This window comes from Gouania willdenowi, chromosome 24 (genome assembly GCF_900634775.1).
Source record: "Gouania willdenowi chromosome 24, fGouWil2.1, whole genome shotgun sequence".
In the NCBI taxonomy this organism is placed as follows: domain Eukaryota; kingdom Metazoa; phylum Chordata; class Actinopteri; order Blenniiformes; family Gobiesocidae; genus Gouania; species Gouania willdenowi.
Window position 1 is genome coordinate 8,376,192 of NC_041066.1, and position 21,322 is coordinate 8,397,513.

At 38.5% G+C, this 21,322-nt stretch overlaps 1 protein-coding gene across 3 annotated transcripts in view; it reads right to left on the reverse strand.

The window, feature by feature from the left end:
- slc24a4b (solute carrier family 24 member 4b) overlaps nucleotides 1–20,822 on the reverse strand; it is a 52,100-nt gene extending 31,278 nt beyond the window's left edge. For all 3 annotated transcript variants that reach the window (XM_028439779.1, XM_028439778.1, XM_028439777.1), the window contains exons 1-2: nucleotides 20,265–20,822; nucleotides 12,378–12,482 (exon numbers count right to left, since the gene is read on the reverse strand). In XM_028439779.1, coding sequence (XP_028295580.1) covers nucleotides 12,378–12,482; nucleotides 20,265–20,424 — 265 coding nt within the window. In that variant the 5' untranslated portion in view covers nucleotides 20,425–20,822. The remainder of the gene's footprint in view (nucleotides 1–12,377; nucleotides 12,483–20,264) is intronic.
- Nucleotides 20,823–21,322: the final 500 nt, after the last annotated feature.

Sequence of the window (21,322 nt, forward strand, 5' to 3'; positions counted from 1 at the left end):
AAAAGCGAAGTCAAATAATTCAGCAGCTGACAGATGTTAAACTCAAAATTAAAATGAGAATCATTAATAATCAAAATTTGGTTTGTAATCAAATCAAAACTTCAATAATTGCGGGAAATGAGGCTGATTAACCTACGAACCACAGCAGGAAATATGCAAACTAAGCGATTTGGGTGACTTAATTGATTGGAAATATATATATTTTATCATTATTGTTTTATTTTCCTGTAATGAAATGTGGAAAGCCTGCATTTTCACTTTAAAGTAGAAGCATGTGTCAAAGTTGCTGTTTTTAAGGGTTTAAATATCTACCAACAAGCAAAAAATTAGAGCATTCAGTAAATAGCATCTGAAACATGTTTTGTACTTCTGATTAATGCGTTCCCTCCCTGGAATATTTCCTGTGCAAATTCATTCACCAGATTAAAATGTTGCGTTTGACACATTTTTCGCTCATCTTGAGGCCGTTTCTCACTCATCTCCCCTGACCGCACAGCTGTAATCCATTATCACCATAACACCTTTCTAATGTCCAGTGCTATGGCCTCAAAGGGCAGCAAAGCCCCGCCCCTCATCGCGAATATACAGAACATTTGTCAGATATCACAGACAAAGCACTGCTCATAAAACACAAAGTGAACATTGTCAAGAGATCACAGCTAATCCCTAATCCTTTACTATTAGGAAAATGTTGTGATCACAATCCTGCACCTGATTCATCAAGTTCACAAAAACAAAATAAGAAGCGTTCATCCATCAAAAAGTGTTTCATGCACTTGTGTCATCACCTCATAGCAGTGTTTGGTTTTAGACTCTGAACTCTCAAGGGAGTTGTTTTTCTCAGCTGAAAATAGGAAAAGTTATAAAAACCCCAATGAAATGACAAAAGGTTTGAAATCATGCCTAAAGGAAAAGCTGATCACACCTTGGAATGAGGAAGCCTCTTGTTTACAGCCGGACTGGAATTTATTGTTGATTGAATATGAAGTCACGGTTGCAATGTCTTCAGGAAACACAGAAATTATGTATTTCCATCTTGAGGAGCACAACTCTAGTTGTTTGTTATGGAATAATGATGATGATAATAGCGCTCACAGCGAGAACCCTGGATTTAAAAAAAAAAAGAAAAAAAAAAAAATCATACAGGGTTTCTCTAACCACAGATCTGCCTTTAAAAAATAATCCTCAGATAATCTTAATTGTATCCCTGTATTAAAGCTTGAACACAGTGGTTGGACGCATCAGCACAGCCATCACTCCACAGTCCGCTAGTGCTGCAGATATCATGGTTGTCTTACGTAAAAGAGCTCAGCATCAGGATCCCTGTGTTGTCTAACAGAGGATGAGGCACGATCACGCTCGTTTACAGCCAGGAAATCAGCTGCAGTGACTGTGGCACTAAAATTACTCCAAATCAGAATCAGAATCAACTTTATTGACCAAGAGTATGAATACACACGAGGAATTTGTCTTGGTGACCTGTGCTCGCTCAGATAGTGTAACATTAAATAACATTAAATAATCAACTAGAATAAAGAAAAATAAATAAAAAAAATAAGTATAAACATAAATATAAATATATACGTATAAGAGTAGTTAGAATAATATGTGCAAACTAAATAAAATAAGATAATAATAATAATAATAATAATAATAATAATAATAATAATAATAACAAAATAAAATAAAAATACAATAATAATAAGATAATAGTGCAGTAGTGCATTGATGAGTAGTGCAGGTGAACATTTAAATGAATAAAGCAAAACAGCTGTGATGACGACCCAACTGCACAAAGACATGAAGTGAGCATGTTTTGGCAGCTAGTGATGCAGCTTCAAGCACCAAGACATGGACCTGCCAGGTCATGAAGTGTAGCAGTCAGGACACTCTTCATAGCTGGGGGAGTCCTCTGGGTCATTATTAGCCGATTAGATAAATAGCTTGCTCCAGCAGACATCAGTGGACTGCATGACTCTGCTGAGACTGAAAGTCATTCATGTAAACACTGCAAAGGCATTATAGAGTGAAAAGCTCAGTTATGACTTTAAGCGCGCACACACACACACACACACACACACACACACACACACACACACACACACACACACACACACACACACACACACACACACACACACACACACACACACACACACACACACACACACACACACACACACACACACACACACACACACACACACAAACACACAACACACGAACACACGAACACACGAACACACGAACACGAACACGAACAGGACCTTTTTAAAGTCAACACTCTCACATGCTCCACCACATGCTCCTGTAAGCACTTAAACGCATGCGATTTCACCTGCATCAACACATTCATCACATATGCACGTCTGTTTTAAGCATGACTTCCCTTCAGCTCTAATGTGCCTACATGTGAGAGGGAGTCAGTCGGTGGACCAGAATGCCCCTGATTCAATAAGCAAAACAGGGACGCTGCTGTGAGACACATGCACACATTCAGCTGTGCACAACAGTCATAGGTAAACATCTCCCTCAGGATGCCATGCAGCTCTGGAGCCATGAAAACAACTGATTTACGGGACATTCTGCAGTAAATACAGAAAGTGGTAGGAAGTGTGATCCATAGGCAGAACAGAAAGTATAAGACCTTAATACATCATATAGGCAGAGGTGTTACAAGTACTGATACAGTATATCCTACTCAAGTAGAAGTCCTGTTGATACACAAGTACAAGTAAAAATTAGTACTCAAAGTTACTAGTTACTTTCACCCCCCATGTTAATTTCTGGTAATAAATCTTGTCACGGTTTCCTTCCATACAGTAAACATCTCATGTATAAACTAAAAAAGGAAGAAACTAAATCTTGCACAATTAGAACTTAATTTATTTTATTTATTTTTTTTTTTAAATAAAATAACACCAATGAATTAAATTCAAAATAAATAAAAAAAAAAAAGTCTCAGACTCTAAGTGGAGCTACATTTATGATGAAACAGAAAAGTTTTAAAGTGATGCAGAAATTACGCAGAAATAAATAAACGTTTGAAACTGAGGCCCTACTATAGTAACTTAATGTATTCCTTTATTGTCAATTTATCTTTATGGTCATGTAATCTGACTTTTTGTTATGGTGTGAAAAAAGCTCAAGGCTAAATACAAACATTGAAAATGTGAATGTCAATAAATATTTCAATGCATTGTCCAAAATCTCACAGGGTACAGCTAATCAGCTGTCATATTTGGTCAGCATTTAGGGCCTGTAAAAGGAGCTGCAACTGGCATGCAAGAACCACTTCAAATGTGCTTTTAGTTTAGTACATGTTTACCACATTGCACAAAAACACTCCAAAAATTCCCAACATGAAGACAGAAACCCACAAAAAAGATGAAAAATACATCAAATGACAACACACAAAATGAGGAAAATATATACAAAATGACTGCAACATACAAGCCTTTGTTATTTCCTGCATCAGTGTCCAGATTGGTCATTATTCTAAATGCTGACATGAATGTTGATAATGTGGCCCTTGGATCAGAAACTATCACATTTTTGTGGCACCTGCTGTGATAAAAGTTGCCCATCTCTGATATAGTGGAAGAACATGAGCTCCTGGTGTCTCCATCAGGTAAAACTGGACACACCTCTGACATGAGTCAGTCTGCACCCGTCCCTATACCAAAAAGTATTACATCAACTTCATCCTATATGATAAATACATGATCAGTCTTTTGAAATGCTTTATGTTAAAAATAAAAAAGTGTTGCAAATATTCTTTCTTTAACTGAAACAGTTATTTTGCCTTCCTCACGTGGATGCTTTGGAATCAAATCAGGTCATTTTAGCTGCAGGTAAAAAAAAATCCAACATACATCCACTTTGAAATCAAATTATTAGCATATTATGGCAAAAATGGCATAAAGGGGCCAGATTTGTCATAGCCTCCCAGAGTTAGACGCAGTGTGCAGAACAGAAAGAAATGGAAAAGGGGAGGTGCAGGAAAACGCTTGATGCAGGTGCTTGTGCTCCTGCTCTGCTGCATTGTTCAGGCGTAGGCATGCAAGCGAGAGGTAAAGAGAGGTCACTTTTCATTACATATTCTACATTGTCCTCATTTGGAATAGTTTTCCCTGGCAATGATGAATCTGCTTTTTACCACTGACACTCACTATACAACTGCCATGTGCATTTACTTCCTGAAATCTAGGACAAAAATCATACAATAATCATCTTTACAGTGTTGGCAAACACGTCTGTCTGTGTAGTGGTGCTGGCTCCTTTATTTGGCCTGAACTGACAGTGACTCCTTCACGTGCACAGATTACTACCCCGTTTTTAACAATAATCAAATTCCATTAGATTAATTTGAGCACAATACCAACCGTGCTAAATGTTTGCTTTGTTGTTTAATTTGACATTTTATCTGCTCTCACAGGACAATTACACGACTCAGGCGTGAGTTTTCAATAAATAGCATTAGTAGCCTGATTGAAAGGGGCAAATTATTCCTCCTACACACGCATTAGCCACGGTGCTCTGCCCTGATCTCAAACTGTATCTGCTCTACCATTAGCAAACATCGATGCCACACAGGGAGCAGACACATACGTGGGAGAGTAATCAAATATTCAGTTACACTACGTAAGCCGCAGCCTAACATACAACTCTAAATTTTCATCCTGCAAAACACACTGTGCCAATGACTTTGGGTTTTATTTAAGTTCTTTAACTTTTTTCTAAAATAAAAGCATTTGCTTATCTTCATAAAGGTTTTTAATCAAGGCCTGAGTAATTATGAACTCAAGGGTAGCCAGAGGTTGAACCAGGCATTTAGGGGAAAGATTTCACTCTTTGTAGATTGAAAACGTGCATTTTTTTTAATCAAGCAGGAACTCAAACTTTAGTCTTACAGCCAATAAAAGTGGTGCTTATTATTTATATTAACTCTCAGCACAATGTCATCAGCACACCTAAAAAAAAAAAACTAAAAAAAACAGAGGACTCCCTCGCTGACGACTGAAATCATGAGGAGAGGACGGACGCCAAAGTCAGGCAGGAGCAATCAAGCCCAGAAACTGTCAACTCGTTAAAAACGATCATCATACTCAGCATAAAGAGTGAGCCTTTAAGAGCAGCCTTTAGATCAGATGACTGCTATGAATATATGCATAAATGGATGTAGATTGTATCATTACTTTCATATATAATCAATCATTGTTTAAAAACAAATATATAAATGCTAACGACAGTTATTTTCAGTTATATGACAGCCTTACGTCCCTCAAATGTCAAGGCTCATATTTTCAAGTAAGTATCAGCGAGTTTGAAATGAATTCAGCTTCCTTAAACAGCAAAAATAAAATATGTATTTCCAATATTTCCAGGAAGACTGCTACAGATGAGGTAAATCTGGATTTAATATGGGCTGAAATAGCCACAAAAAAAGCCCTCAGACTCCATTTGAGCCTTAAACTCAACAAATTGGAGTCAGGAGGTAAAAAGCATGAGTCCAATGAAAGGAATCAGATGGGATTAGGAAGTGACATTCAGTTTTAACTGATGCTTGTTTGCTTCAGAAAAGGAAGACCTTAAAGGGGTTACGATCAATGATGGTTGACTTCTAAACTACAACTGTACATGTAAAGTTCAGTCGCGTTATGAGAAGGTAAAACACTTCTATCAAAGAATAGAAAAGGGACAGATCACTAGATTAAACTAAAAGTCTGACAGAAACTCTGAAATTTAGAATTAGAATTACACTTGTAAAAATAAAAAATCTATCTAGATCTAAATCTAGGCCTAAAGCTTCTAATATAGCTCACATTTGTGGCTGAATGAAGGGACTAGAGTTTGATTCTTTTGTGTTGGGCATTTTTATGATTAATTCTATTTTATTTCATTTACGTCTTTAACACAAAACATTCAAAATGTGACGGTGACGTGACAATCCCGTAAAGTTACACCTGGAAGAAAGTTTTTACTGCTGGTGATAAAATTTACCACAGTGATAAACTTTTTAGATTAAAAGGTTGTGTTATTTTAATGATAACTTGATGGATCATTTAGTCTTGTAACACATTGTGAAGTTTGAAATAGCAGAGTCTTTCAGTTTGGAATGTAATGCTTTAAACTTGTTGAAAAGCATATTCAAATGAAAAGAATTCAATTTTTTTTTTTTTTTTTTTTTACAATCCAAGCTTTGTTACTTCTTAAACGTTGCAAGCAAAGAAAAAGTTAAGTAAGTTTGGTTTTCTTGTTTTATTGAGAGAGTGCATGGCTTATTAGCCAGGACATTGTTTTGTTATTTGCTTTTACTAAAAATTAGTAATTTAAGAAAAAAAGAAGTGTGTTTTATGGAGTTCATCCAGACTATGAGGAACTAAATCATACCACAGTCATTACTCGGTTTGGGTGATTTGGACCAAAAATCTCAATATTTTTATATTTATATCATTAAAATAACAATATACAATAAAAATCTTGGTATTTTTAACTCAACGTCTTAACAGGAAGACAATTCAAGCTACATTTTCATATGCAAAATGCCACACAGGCAAAATTATTAACAAACAGCTGCACACTATGTTCCACTTTTGGCTTTTTCTTCTGTCAGGGACAGCACGTGTGAGTGAGTTCTGTAGTGTGGCTTGTTTAGGTGAAGGTCTGGGTTAGAACACACTCAGCATTGATACAGCACCTGGTATTGACAGACCACACATGCAAGTTGTTTATCACAATGAAAAATAATAGTGTGTGATGTTATCTTTTGAAATAATGCTCCTTTTAAAACCAACTATTGTTTTTTTTTCTCCCAAATAAATGATTAAACTGATCATAGTGATGGTTTGTGCTTGCCCTACACTGTCCTGCTGTATGATAACCCTGTGATATACTTTACTACTTTTACTCTAAAGCCCAGTAACCAGGTTAAGTCCAAATGTACCCGAGTACCCCCTGATAAACCTGTTGGCACTGACCTGATCTTCAGGAGCACTCTGGGACACACCTCTACCATAACTACAACTGGAATTTCCCATGACACAGAGAGTGGGTTAAACTGCTGAGACTAGTCAGCTGTGGTGGTGGTCCACAGTCAGGAACTGTGAGAGGATTAGGAAAGAACCAAGACCCCAAAGACCCCAGACCCATGTGATCAGCTTACCCTGACAACACTGATTCCTTGTGGGATAAGAGGAGAGCGCTCTCAGTAGAAAATGTACAAAATGTCAAATGTAGTGGTTGAGAGTTTTATTGCTGAAAAATGTATTTAAAGAAGTTATCATTTAAAAAAAAAAAAAAAAAAAAAAAAAAATTACTAATCTTTCCTTTGAGACTCGCAAGTAACCCAAAACCACATGCAAAATCTAAAAGTAAAATCACAAACGCGCCTCCTGCATCAACAAAAGACGCCCATATGCCTTAGTGTAGCACCTTAACTTTGCACAGAGAGCTGCATCAGCACAAATGAGCATATAATTTAATAAGATATGGTCAAACACTGCGCAAAAAGAGCAAGAATCGAGAATATCCGGTTTTTGATTCTGTCGAGAATACGAACATTTCCGATGCATATCCGGAGTTTTTTTGATATGCCCCATATCTGGTCAAATACGGACCCAATATTCTTCATGAAGACAGTATATTGTATTAGGATACAAACAGTATTTAGATTTTGTCATATATGTATTCCGGAAATGTCCTCAGGCTGAAAATACCCAGAATCCCTAAATATCCGGTTTTTGATTCTGTTGAGAATATGGACATTTCCGATGCATATCCGGAGTTTTTTTGATATGCCCCATATCTGGTCAAATACGGTCCCAATATTCTTCATTAAGACAGTATATTGTATTAGGATACTAACAGTATTTAGATTTTGTCATATATGTGTTCCGGAAATGTCCTCACGGTGAAAATACCCAGAATCCCTAAATATCCGGTTTTTGATTCTGTTGAGAATACGAACTTTTCTGATGCATATCCGGAGTTTTGTTGATATGCATCATATCTGGTCAAATATTCAATTCAGTTCAACTTTCGTCTCAAAGTGCTTAACAATATAAAATGCATAGGCTAAACTTGCATCACTGATGTCATTATTCAACCACTGAGACACGTCAGATCTCCAGGACCTCATGTGATGTCGTGTTCGTAGAAGGGAGAATCTGAGGTTATTCAAATGACATGCAAATAGAAAAACAAACGACTGCAGGGATGCATCTCACAATTCCCAACACTGTGTGAAGCCATTATTTCACAGAAATACACAAAAACCCACACAGCCCTGATGCTTTTTTTTTTTGCAGCGAGTCAGCAGTGTCAGTGAGGATGTCAGCACACAGTCCAGCATAACTGATTAAAGTGTACCAAGGATGCTGTAAGCTAATCAATATTCAACCCCTTTATTAGCCTTTTCAATGCTTATTACAACACCAGGGATCTAAAAAAAAAAAAAAAGACCAACAAAATCTACATTAAAGCAGATATCTGGAGATTCAGAGAAATCTATGTTTGTGTCATTTTTCTGAAATCCAAAAAAATATCTAACTAGTCTTTTACTATGGTCTACTGCTGGTGGTCATTCATATAAATGAATGTACCTGTATACAAGCCAATAGGCTTCGACTTCCTGGAGCGGACCACTGTCAATCAAAGTGAATGCACATGCACCGTCGCACAGCAAACAGGTATCACTGAGCAGCATAGCGTCATGGAGGTGAGCACCGAAACTCCAGTTACTCATTCCACGTTTGCCAACATATAAAGCTTCTACTAAAAAAGAAAAGTCTGCGTACAAAACTTGTGGATAACATCTTTGTAACCGCAACATGATTTATCTCAGAGCTGCTTTTCAAAGGGGGAGGGACTTGCTGCTTTTAAAAGGATTCCAAATGGACCACGATTTGGCGACATTTCTCATGAACAGGTAATAAACATGTTTTAATCAAAATTTATGGCACTCTAACAATAAATGTGTAGTTTTTGTAGTTATGCGACTTTGTTATGTTTTGCAATACACATGCACAAACGTAGAGGTGTAGCTTCTGGTACATTGGCAGAGGCAGGGGAGGAAGTAGAGCTGTTGAGGGCGGGACATCAAGGCGTCCTCTCAGTAACTCCGGATAGCAGCTTTAACAGCAACGTACAAATGTTTCTCAAACAAAAGGATAAATCTTTGAATAGTTAATCCACATTATCTAGGTCTTAATTTGGAGTGGAGTAGACAAATTTGCTAAATATTTTTGTGCATAAAAACATGCACACCACAGCGTACAAACGCAATTTAAACATGTAATCACCATCACTTTTGCACCCATTATGTGCATTGGCAAACTTCATAAATCATCCGCAGCAGTCCATTAATAACCAATGAAGAACTCAAAGTTATTTACAATATCGATGGAAAGCTATTCAAGCATAAATTAGATATCAACCATAGTTAAGCTCCACTAGTACAGTAATCCCTCGTTTATCGCGGGGGGTTACGTTCTAAAAATAACGCGCAATAGGCAAAATCCGCGAAGTAGTCAGATTTATTTTTTACAATTATTATACATGTTTTGAGGGTGTGAAACCCCTCCCCACACACTTTATACACTTTTCTCAGACAGATGTCGACATTGTGGGTTTTGTTGGGAAGAAAACTTGCAAACATACAGCACTTCAGAGAACGCAGAATCAAAAAATGCCCCCATTCGCTTCATATGCGTTTTTGAAGCAAAGCCCCGCCCACTAGCGACACATTCAACTCGGTGAGTTTCACTGCCTGCTGAAGTGAGGAGCTGTGCTCCTTTTTCTCCTCTCATAAACAAACCACCAGTGAAAAAAGCCGGTGTGATTAGCGGCTAATGCTATCCTAGCTCAGTGCTACAGAGAGAACTTTTACCTGCTACCGCCACCTCCTCGCTGATTCTCCTTCACGCCAAATCCTTCCTAGTCCGGTCCTGGTTATAAAAGCCGTGTCATACAGCTCCAGGTGGTCACAACATGATGACGATCTCCCAAATTACGGAGATCGTAGAACCGTTTGTAGTGCACATTCTAACCCTTGCGGTGCCGTGTCTACGTCATATGTCTGTGGTCCATACACAGCACATCCAAAAGTTTTTTTCTCTGCCAAATCAGACCATTTGATAGTCAGCATGTCAGCGTTTGAGACACCAAAGAAATATTAAGCGCTTAAACAGCGCAGAAGTACGCTTGTAAAGGTCATGATTGTCCAAATTGTGTGAAATGAGGCGTTCAAACACTGCTTAAAGTAGGACTTTATTAACCTGAGTGCCTTATGAGTGCCTAGACTGATCTGCTGCCTTGTTAAAAGTGTTGCTAATGCTACACCACTTTAGTTAAACAAAGTAAAAAGATTGTGTGACTAAAAGAACATGTTAGCCCTTTTGTTTGATGTTAATTGTACTTGGAACCAGTCTGATGAATTGCTTACATACAATTTTAAAAATTATTTGAAAATGACCTTGTCCTAAATAATCTTTTATTCCTTTTTTCCCATTTAAGACAATGATTTTCAGTAGTTTGTCTTATTGATAAAGTACTTTAAAAATAGTCCAAGTGATTTGAATAAAAAAAAAAAAAATTGTGATAAAATGGTGATCGTGATTTTACAAAAAAAAAAAATTCCCAGTGTAAAGCTTATTTACTATTGCTGTAGTACACTTCAAATCTCACTCGTGGATTGTTTTAAGTCTTCTAGTAGTACCAGTAAAGCCACACCATTCACTAGAAGACCTAATGCAAATAAAGAAGGGATAATAACCAAATCCAGCACCCTGGTTAGTTGTAATATTTTTGAAAGCCAATGACGAGCCTAAATTTACTTTTCCCCTCCACCTTTGTAGTATTTAAGGCTTATTAGTACGAGTGACACCATTTGCTTCACTAGTAAAATGTATCCGCGCACTATTTCAACATTTATTTATATAGTGCCAATTACAACAGCTCATCGTCAAAAAATACAAATTTGTTCAGGAGAAACTAGTCGACCAAAATCGAGTACATGTATAATACATTTGAGCACTAATAGAGCTAAACTATGCTTGATATCAATGATAGCAATTTTATGCTTATACGACATTCCATAAATATCAGCAAATAGTAGTAGAACTGCTTGGGTGTTAACTGTCCATTAGGAGAAACTTACAGCAGTGCTTCCCAAACTTTCCACAGTCCCGTACCCTTTTAGACATTTAACTTGAAGCCATGTACCCCTACTCAAACACAATATATCATATACAATGTAGCCCTACAGTGAAATGTGTCCCTTAATTTTACCTATCCTGTTAAAGAGTAATATATAATAATAATAATAATAATAATAATAATAATAATAAAAGAATAGTAATCTGCAAGGGTACAAGAAAACCTCTTATTCAGAATTATCAATTGTTCGCTTCATTTAATTATTTATCCTACTGGCATTTTCAGTGGAAAAATAATCTCTTTTTTTGGAAAATGAATCTACCAAACATTTGTTGATATAACATATACCAGTAATACATATATGTATCACCATGAAACTGTGAAATACAACTCCCTACAACTTTAATGAGAAGGGTGAGGTTGAGAGGATGCACATAACTCTGCAACATTTGGCTGAATTTCATATTTGTGCTTTTTTTGATGAGATTGTTTCTCTGTCTGAGGCTGCATGAGGGGTCTCTGCATGGAGGTGCCTGACTGCTGGTTGATGTATATTCTAGTTTCCAACGTTGTTGCACTAGTGTTTCATTTTTACCCCCATGACAATTTGCATACCCCACTTTGGGAACCTAGGACTTAGAGGGTTCAGCATTTTGCCCAAGGACACTTCAACACACAGAGTTCAGAGATAAAAGGTGATATCACAAGCAGCGTGCGATGTACAGCAGATGTCTGTATCAATATTTGAGTTAAGCATCTGGAGTCATCTAAGGGGTCTATTTTTTCCGTCATCTGTGTTTGGTATATGAGACCTTTACAATGTGAACCCTTATGTGAAGATGTAAACATGATGTGCGTTGTCTCCATCACTTTCTGGAACTTGCACTGTGCCTTCTTGTATATAGCATATATTACCAGTTTCAATGCTTGCATGGGTTTTTAGATAAAATATTTTATTTTTAAAAAATAGTTCCATCAGTAAAGACTTGTTACACCCAACTAATGCAGTCGCTTTGAAATATCCGATGTAAGGTCACACGTGTTAAATAAAACTGGGCCAGAAGCAGAAAAAAGGTCATGTCTGTGTGGTGCTCAAAGTGTATTTTTAGTAGGAGGCTGAATAAGACATCCTGAGTAGTTTTATTGTAGCCAATGTATTAGCTAACAGTGATTCCCGTCATGGTATAAAACCATAAAAGCATCATCTCAGGGTAGAGTACCTGGTTCTGAACAATTCTTCTCAGTGGAGTTTTCTGGTAGCGACGCCATTAGCCTCCGCCCCCAGCGTTCCAGGTCCGGACTGGCCTCCACCGTCATCCCATGGCCTGGAAAAGAATATTAGCAAAATTTGACCGAAATGCATCAACCAGGGGTTTTTTTTTTTCCTGCAAAAAAAAAAAATTCAATGTTCAAACTCCATTTTGCACATCTCTCTCTCAACTAACATGGCTGTCGTTTTCTGACCTTAAACATCCACAACTGCAGGGCAGTAATCCAAAAAAGGTACCATTTATTTAATCCCTTAAACGTTTTCATTTACCGAGATGTGACATTTATCCGGCTGCTTTTTTTTTTTTTTTTTTTTATTAAACTGCTCTTAAGCCTCTGTAATGAAGACCAAAAAAAAAAAGAGAGACATCAAACAATTAAACTTATTCATAGAAATCTGAGACGTAGCGAGTGTACAATAACAGTTGTGTTCCGACCACTTGAGAATACCCTGGGGACACATGATGTGCTTTTTCTATACTACAGGTTTATTATTAGACCATAGCTCAAAGTAATGGATTGTACAATTATTGTGAAAGGCAGCAGTGAATTCACATGACTTGAGTGTTTGTGAATGCATCAGACTATGTGAATTACATCTCATGATCTCAGTTTTCATTGACTCAACTTTCCTAGAAATGACAAAGAAAGAGAATTAAGACAAAAGACTCCATTTCAAAGGATAAACTATAATTAAAGCATTAAATGTTTAAACCATACTGTTGCATGGTGTGAAATTTATGCAGACACTGAATGTGGAAAAAACATCTCAGGAAAGATTGTGGATAAAAAAAAAAATAGTGATTATTTCATTATTTCAGGCTCTTTCGTGCTGCAAACACAGTAATGGGGTTTTGTCAGCTTTAACTGCTGTTTTGATAAACACAAAGCCCACAAAGCCTTGTTGTTGGCTTCAACAACTTGATACATCATCAACTTAACGTCTTTCTGTCTTAACGTTTTTATTTGGCGTCTTACCAACTGACACACTTTGCCTTTTTCACACCTCTTTCAACTAAATAAATTGATCTTTTAATCTTCACGACAAGGTTTTCTATCCTGGGGTATTTTAGCCTGAACTGTTTGATCTTTATTGAATTCTGGTTACTGTGCAGCAATAGTCAGGGCCAGGCAAGACCAACGTCAAAAATTAAGTCAAGACAAAAACTATGATGTTGGTCACTTGTTTTTAACAAAGATTTAATGGCTCTTTAAGAGGAAAAACTGATGTTTAAAAATTGCCATTTTTGCATCGACTTCAATTGTTAGCAAAAGTGCTGTGGAGAAAGAAAAAAAAAAAAAATCAAGTTTTTGGAATGAAATTCTGATATCTAGACCAGGGGTTCTCAACTGGTTTCACACTGGGACCCACATTTTGCCACAGTCATTAATTCACAACACACTTATTTTTTAGGATTCTACCAACCAAATTTAGTTTTTCAAAAATAGCTCTTAAAAACACATGTATATAATTGTTTTTTAAACATAAATCTATATATTTCCCTATGCAACATGCATTCCACAGCATGCCTTTCAAAATAAAAGTTTATTGAAAAGACAAGTCCAATGTGAGAGACCTTATGTATTTATTTATGTTTGACCAGCTGTCCGCAACCCACCCAGTAGAGGTCCGCGACCCACTTTTGGGTCCCTACCCACCAATTGAGAATCACTGATGTCATTTACCATGACTACAAAATTGAGTCATTCAAAAAAAACATTGAAAATGTATTTAGCAAGAATTGACAAGTATTTGGTAACACTTTTTTAATGTATATTTTAATGATTTAACCAGGCAAGGAAGCATTAGGAACACATAAATAAAGAATCTGTGTGAATAGTTTGTAAAGGACAGTCTGAAGATTGTATTGTAGCAAGTTTGGTGTTGTGGGTGGAGATAGGCTTTATACTATTTTTTTAAATAAGATTGTATAACTTGCGATAGGTTAGAACAAACCTAAGTATTGGGGCTAAATTTTGTTGAAAGTCACAAATTTCAAGCTCGTAATTGATTTGTTGTGAATTTTCACATTTCTGAACTGTAGAGGCTTGCTGTAGCACCACCTTTAGGACTATTGGCCTTTTTTTTGCAGCTGAGGCAATCTGGGATAGGACTGGAACTTTCTGCAAAAAATTGTTAGTAGGATTTCCTCAGTTGTGATGTTGATAGGATCAAGTTTTCATGCTTAATTTTTCATATTTCTTTTCTGGCAACCTTCATTAAATGTTTTCCTGAAGATCAGCAGGGACGAGGGAAACAGATTGTCCACAAGGTGAGTGCAGCTGCTTCCCACTGGTCTCTGCTTCATACAGATCAAACCCTCCAGTCATCACTCCGACCTGCTTCATGTCTCTCCTCCATCACCTCGGCTCTCCTCTGTGGTTAATTATATTCCGACTATGCTTGCAATCAGTTGCTGCCCAGCGTAAATCTATGAGGATGACTCAAAGGCAACTTTGTTTTGGCGACTACAATTATGAACGGTGTTAATGCTCTAAAACACAAATCTTAATCTCAATCTTATTCACACTAAAATTGCATGCTGGAAATGTAGGGTTTTTTCTGGCCCCAAAAGTTAAAGCAGGCGAAACAGGTCATCAGATTTAATTTGAACTGGCACTAATGGATGGTGTCACTTGACCTGAGCGATAACGTCTTTTGTCTCACAGCACTGAATCTGCATTGACTTCAGGAAGGAAACCAACGAGATGACAGCTTGTGGGCTAGCACATGTTGATAAGAATAATGTGCATTTGCTGCCAAGCATCCACGTTAAAAAACTGATGGGAATCTGTTGGTGAATCTCAATGAACAGTCAATGAAACAAAGGCTTTGGTTTGTCCCAACCGACTCACTTAAATTCATGCTGGTTTTGAGAGTCCACATTTAAATGGACACCATTCACCAAGAACACTTTTAGGTACATCTGATAAACACACTGCTATTGTTTTTAAATTTTACATACCCTTCCATTCACTTTCTTATTCCGAAAAAGCATGAAAACAATGCATTGTAAAGATTCAGATTGAAGCCTATTTGATTCTGTATTCAAAAATAATGTCGAAAAATGTGTGATATAATGACAAGACCCTGACATAGTGACGGCAAAGCTGAGACTTTGAAATGCTTTTTAAATATTTGTCTTTAAAGATGCCGATTGCACTGCAGCTTCGATCAGCTGCTGGTGTCACTGGTTTCATGTAAAATGCTGAAATGCTGGTACATGAAATCAATCACTCAGATTATTCTAGACTCAGGATTTGATACATCACCACGATGTAGTAAGCAAAAATCACATATTTGCAAGATGACGTCCTACCACTGCTGAAAGTCATTGGCATACATTCTGAATTACAGTGGACCGGCGTTAGGTAACGGTTTTTTTTTTCAGTAATGGGGTAATCTAACTAATTACTTTTTACGCCGTTAACATTACTGAACATTAAATGCGGTGCGCTACATGCACTGATTGCTATGCACCCCTGGCTTCATACGCAGCTATAGTGAGGAGGTGGGGTATAAACAAGGTGAGCGATTATGATTGGCTAAGGCGGCATCATGTTTCATGGTAGCCAATCAGAGCCAGTGTTTTTACACATGTGCCAGCACGAGGAGGTGGGTTAAAAATGAGGTGCGCGATTATGATTGGCTAAGGCGGCGTCATGTTTCATGGTAGCCAATCAGAGCCAGTGTTTTTACACAGCACACGCACCACACACACACACAACCACTACAGATTTGATGAAGCAGCAGAGATGGTGAGCGTGGAGCAGTCTGATGAAAAGTTGGCATTTTTAAGGTGGCGATACAAACACTACTTTAAATTAATTGTGGTCAAAGGCAAGAGTGTACATTATATCCAGGAGTGAAGACTTTGTCGACATCTGTTTATTTAATGAAGCACCTCACAACGACACATCTAAAAAATCTGAATTCTTTGACATATAGCAACTTTTTGTTTTTAAAACAGTAACGCAAATAGTTTGTGTTTGAAGAGGCCAGGACGGTATGGGTGGCAGGCGGTGCACCAGCGGTCCCTGAAACATTTCCCCATAAAAAAAAAAAAAAAACACGTTTTCCTCACAGTGACGGCGTTTCAACCCGATTCTATCCATTTCCGCATTCAACGGTAGATTCCGTTTCAATTGGTCGATGTAGTGCATACAACCTTGTGTCCTGTAACTATCTCTGATTAGCCAGCAGTCCAGGAAGGCGCGTCTTCGCATTTCTGATTGGTGAACATACTGTATGTACCACTCAAATGATGGAGACGGAAGAAAAAACCTGAGCGTCTGGGGTTACGTTATCGCAGTAGTGAAAACCTTAATATCGATGTGATTAAAGTTAATAGTTCAACCTTAGTAAATAGAGAGCTTTAAGAAAACATTGTGGTTGACTGTTTGAAATGCTTTTCAGAGATCTAAGAATTAGGGGTGTCCCAATATACCTTCACTTACGATACCGATATTGTATCCTTGTGTATCGGCTGATATCGACCTGAGGCGAAATCGCCATGAATCATACATACTTTTTTACTTATTTGTTGTATGGAATCTTAGAAAAGGCTTAAACAAGTGATATTGCTCAAACAGAATATTTAGTCAGCAACACTAGTGTTTGGAGGTTCTCAGTCGCCCAGGTCATGTTGACTCTGGTAGCTTTAGTCGAGGCAACTGGATTAGAAGTTTGGCCTGAAGGTGTTTTATGTCTCACCTAAGATGCTTCTTCAGTTTTGAAGTTCATAGCCTGGGATTATCTGAGCTATTAGCCTTGTTTAACTTGTGTGTGGTTCACTAGCATTGTAAAGGATCCCTAGTATCAGTTTAATCAGGTAGATTGTTAAATCATGTGGGGAGTGAAGAGATGATTGGGTTATAGAAGATTGTGTCTCGCACACGTAAATCTCAGACGCGCAACTATTCAGTTTCAGAACTGAAGAAACCTCTTGGACGAGAGGTTAAACAACAAAAAAAAGTTTAAGTCCAGTTTCCTCGACTGAACAAGCAGAATAATGATCAGAACGCTACTTTTACTGAGGTACTGTACAGTCATGCTCAGTATCATGGGACATTTCATTTTTAAAAACTAGCATTACAATGACACCACATCGATCAGGAACAGTGTCTAAATTACTCTACATTATTTGACAGTAAGGTGTAGGATTTGAATGAAATTGGTGTCAAATAAGGACAGCTTTCCTTTCTGCTCCTTACTGATGATTAGTCATTTCTATTCATTTCTTTTCTGCTGATGCACAGATTTAAAATGTGTTGTTCAAATACTAAAAGTGTGATTGAAGTTCATCTTCTTGTGAATTTTTGTAATGGTACCAATATTTTTCCGTCTCAAGATATATTGCCATTGGCCTGGTTTCTGATATGAAGATCAAGACTAGGCAAAACCTTGAACCTTTTTATAAAGCAGCATGTCAATTCTCCTCTTAGTTTTGAGTTTCAAGTGTTGCATATCAATAAAGTGTTCAATGTTTCTTTGTCATGAAACTGTTTTTGTTTTGTGAAAATCTTGCATCCAGAGCTACCACATCATAGAGTTATTGATGAAATCATCTTATCTAGATTTAGGATGGAGAACCTTAGTCTTGATCGATTAAGTATCTAATCTATTTCAGAAACATAAATTAGTATTTAGTGCACTCGCACTAGATAGCATGAAAAAATTGAGGACTCGAGAAATACCTGAATGTTTACTGTATCAGGACAGTTTTGAAGTATACTCAACCGCCCCATGACGCATTGCGAGTGTAATGTAAAATCGCCCTGGAACCGGCTTCAAGTGAAAGATCAAACATTCGTTATTTCAAAACAAAAGCATTTCTTCTCGTCTTCATTAGTTTGTAACGCGTTTCTAAGTTGGGCTCTTGTTTTGAAGTTACCGGAAGTTTCGTCAGTAGCATAATGGAGAGCAAAATGGAATGTCCAGAATCTCGAAAATATCAGAATGAAATGTATATACACGTTTTGTGGATCAAATGACCACATGTTGATATTCTACTTAATGACTTTTAGCTTAAAATGCTTTCAGAACTTTCAAAGGTGGCAAATTAATCAACGGAGATATTTTGCATCCGTGTGCTTTTGGTTTTTGTCTTAGGTTTGAATCGAAATGCATCTTGGGAAACTTGGAAATATAATCAAAACCATCCCAAATCTACTTAATGAGAAGTTACCTGCAAGAAGTCAACCAGGCCACACACCACCTTAACACCTGTAATCTCCCAGTGGCAGCCCTAACATATGTCCACAGCCTAATCAGCATGCATGACAGCATGTGCCCCCCCCCCATCCATCTTCATGGAGATGTAACCCAGCAGTAGCACAAATCCCATCCGTCTGGACCACTCGGTCCATCATCAGTACCTCCCCCATAGTAGCCTATACCATCAATCGTGAGTAGCTATAGCAAGGGACATTTTCCTCCCCACGCTGACATGACAAATCTTTGATCAAGTCATGATGATAGAAAAGCACGAGGGCTGCAGTGATTCAATGGGATGGATTTGCTGTGCCTATAGATGTGGCTCTCAAGCTTCAGAGGGAACTTCAGATCTTTCCACTTATGTCATCTCCAAAGACCCAACGCTATCATCACTGAGGTCAGCTGGTGGAAGACTTCCCAAGAAAGACACCTCCTTGTTTCACATGACAATCACTGTACAGGTCACGGCAAATCTGATTACATAGAAGGAAAAAGACAAGCCATTAGTGAGCGAAGAGGGGGGCTGGGGTGGGGGGGGGGCTACCGTACATGCTTCCAGAGCTACACTTTAGAGTTGGGAGATTTGTCGTGGAATCATATCATTCCATAATAATCTTTTAAGCCTCTTGTTGTTATAAATGTATTTAATAAAACTCCCAATACGCCCGTCAGGGATATACAGTCTGGCAGGGGTAGTCGTGTTGATATCCGTCTGCTGTCCAGCCTTGGGAGCTGAATGGATACTGAGTCAATACCACAGCGTGGCCCTGGACCCCAGTGTTAGAGGCCCTTAGAGTAGAAACACCTTGACCTCTTCCTAAAACCACCATGGCTCCATCCTACTATTACTACTACTGCTCCCTGCATGTGCTTCACACAGCTCAGATGTGTTGTGTGTGGTTAACCTATGATCCCGTAGTGCTGTGTCACATATCATTCCTCACCAGCAAAATGTCAAGGTTGCCCCGATGGTTACATAACCAGGCACACAGTGTGGGATGCTGTGCGTGACAGCGTTTGCACGACTTTTGACATGCATTCGTGCATGGGATGGGTGTGTCGTTTTGAGTGGAGGGGGGTGGTGGTGCTGCACGCCTCATGCATGCTCCATCTCTGTGATGATGAATATTTCACTCCTCTCCTCCACCCTCATGCCTCACCATCAGCATCCACTGACTGATCGCTTCCCTTTGATGCCTGCGGAACCCTGGGAGCATGATGATGATGATGGTGATGATGGTGATTCAGTGGGTGCAGTGGTCCATGAAAGCAGAGACTATATACACTGGAGCCGATGTGCTCAGCTCACCTGGTCCGTGCACAGATCAGGTCTCAATTGAGCCACACTGCGGCATCCACGGTCACACACACACGCACGCACGCACGGTTTGGATCGCGTGGTAACATGTGCAGCAGACTTTGTTTTCCAATAGTGTGTATGTGTGTGCGTAATTCCCCACAAACGCTCACTTGCACTCTTCACCTGTGCGCGTGCTTCTGTTGGCAATGCCCTTGACATTGATGGGATTTTAATGACATATGTAAAGCATGATTTCCCTGCAGATTTACATCTCCACACACACAGAGAGAGAGAGAGAGACACACACACACACACTCTCACCTGTTTTGGTGAGCAGCGCCGACATGCTCCAAGCCACAAAGAGGACACTGCAGATAAAGCACACCTGGACAAACAGCATCTCCCTCCTCTTACGAACTTTAAATATCTTGGACACGACGGTCTTCTTGGACCGACAGCTCACGGTTTCGTCCTGGTCCATGATTCCCAGATTCGCTGCGTCCTTGAGAGCCAAAAAAAAAAAAAAAAAAAAAATCCCCGCCGCCCCGGTTCCTTTTCACCGCCTGGATGCAGTCCTCATCTCAGGCCGTCCAGAGCGGAGACACACACACACACTTCACCCTCCTTCTGCTGAGCAATGACACAGCGGTCAAATTCCAATGAATGACTACAGTTCAACCCAGCAGAGAGCGGTGGAGAGCCGGGTGGACTGCAGCGTGCATCCCGTCCGGTGCAGCGAGTGAGTGAGTGTGTATGAGCATCAGCTGTGGAGCTCCCAGCAGGATGAGGCTGTACTTTCTGCTGTGTTTAGCATAAAGATGCGTCAGTTGTCCACGAGCCCACGCACCTGCGACTGATAGGTGAAGCCGCTCCGCGCTCATCAAGGTTAATTGTAATATTCAGAGCGCGGGGCCGCGCACGAGCGCTTAATGACGAGAGAGGGAACCGGAGAGAGACCGCCCCCTCCCCTCCCCTCCCCCTCCCCCTCCTCCACCCACAAACACAGGCTCCTCCACCTGCTGAGCCTCTACATTTGTGTCTTTATTATTCAGTTTTTTTAAAAAAAAAACAAAAAACGATTTTCAATCAAAAAAAAGTTCACTTCAGTAAAAAAAAAAAAAAAAAACACTTTTCAATCAAAAACAAACATTTTCAAGAAAAAATATTCATATTTGAGACCCAAATAATTTAATATGAACCCTTTTTTTCTTGTGTTTTTTGTTATTTTTTGCAATTATTTGGTTCTCAATTTTTTTTTTCCTTTGATCGAAAATAATAATTTTTAATTGAAGTTAAATTAATTGAAAAATGTTTTTTGTTTTTTTTTTTATTGAAGGGATTTAATTTTTTTTTTTTTTTTTTTTTTTTCATCCTAAACT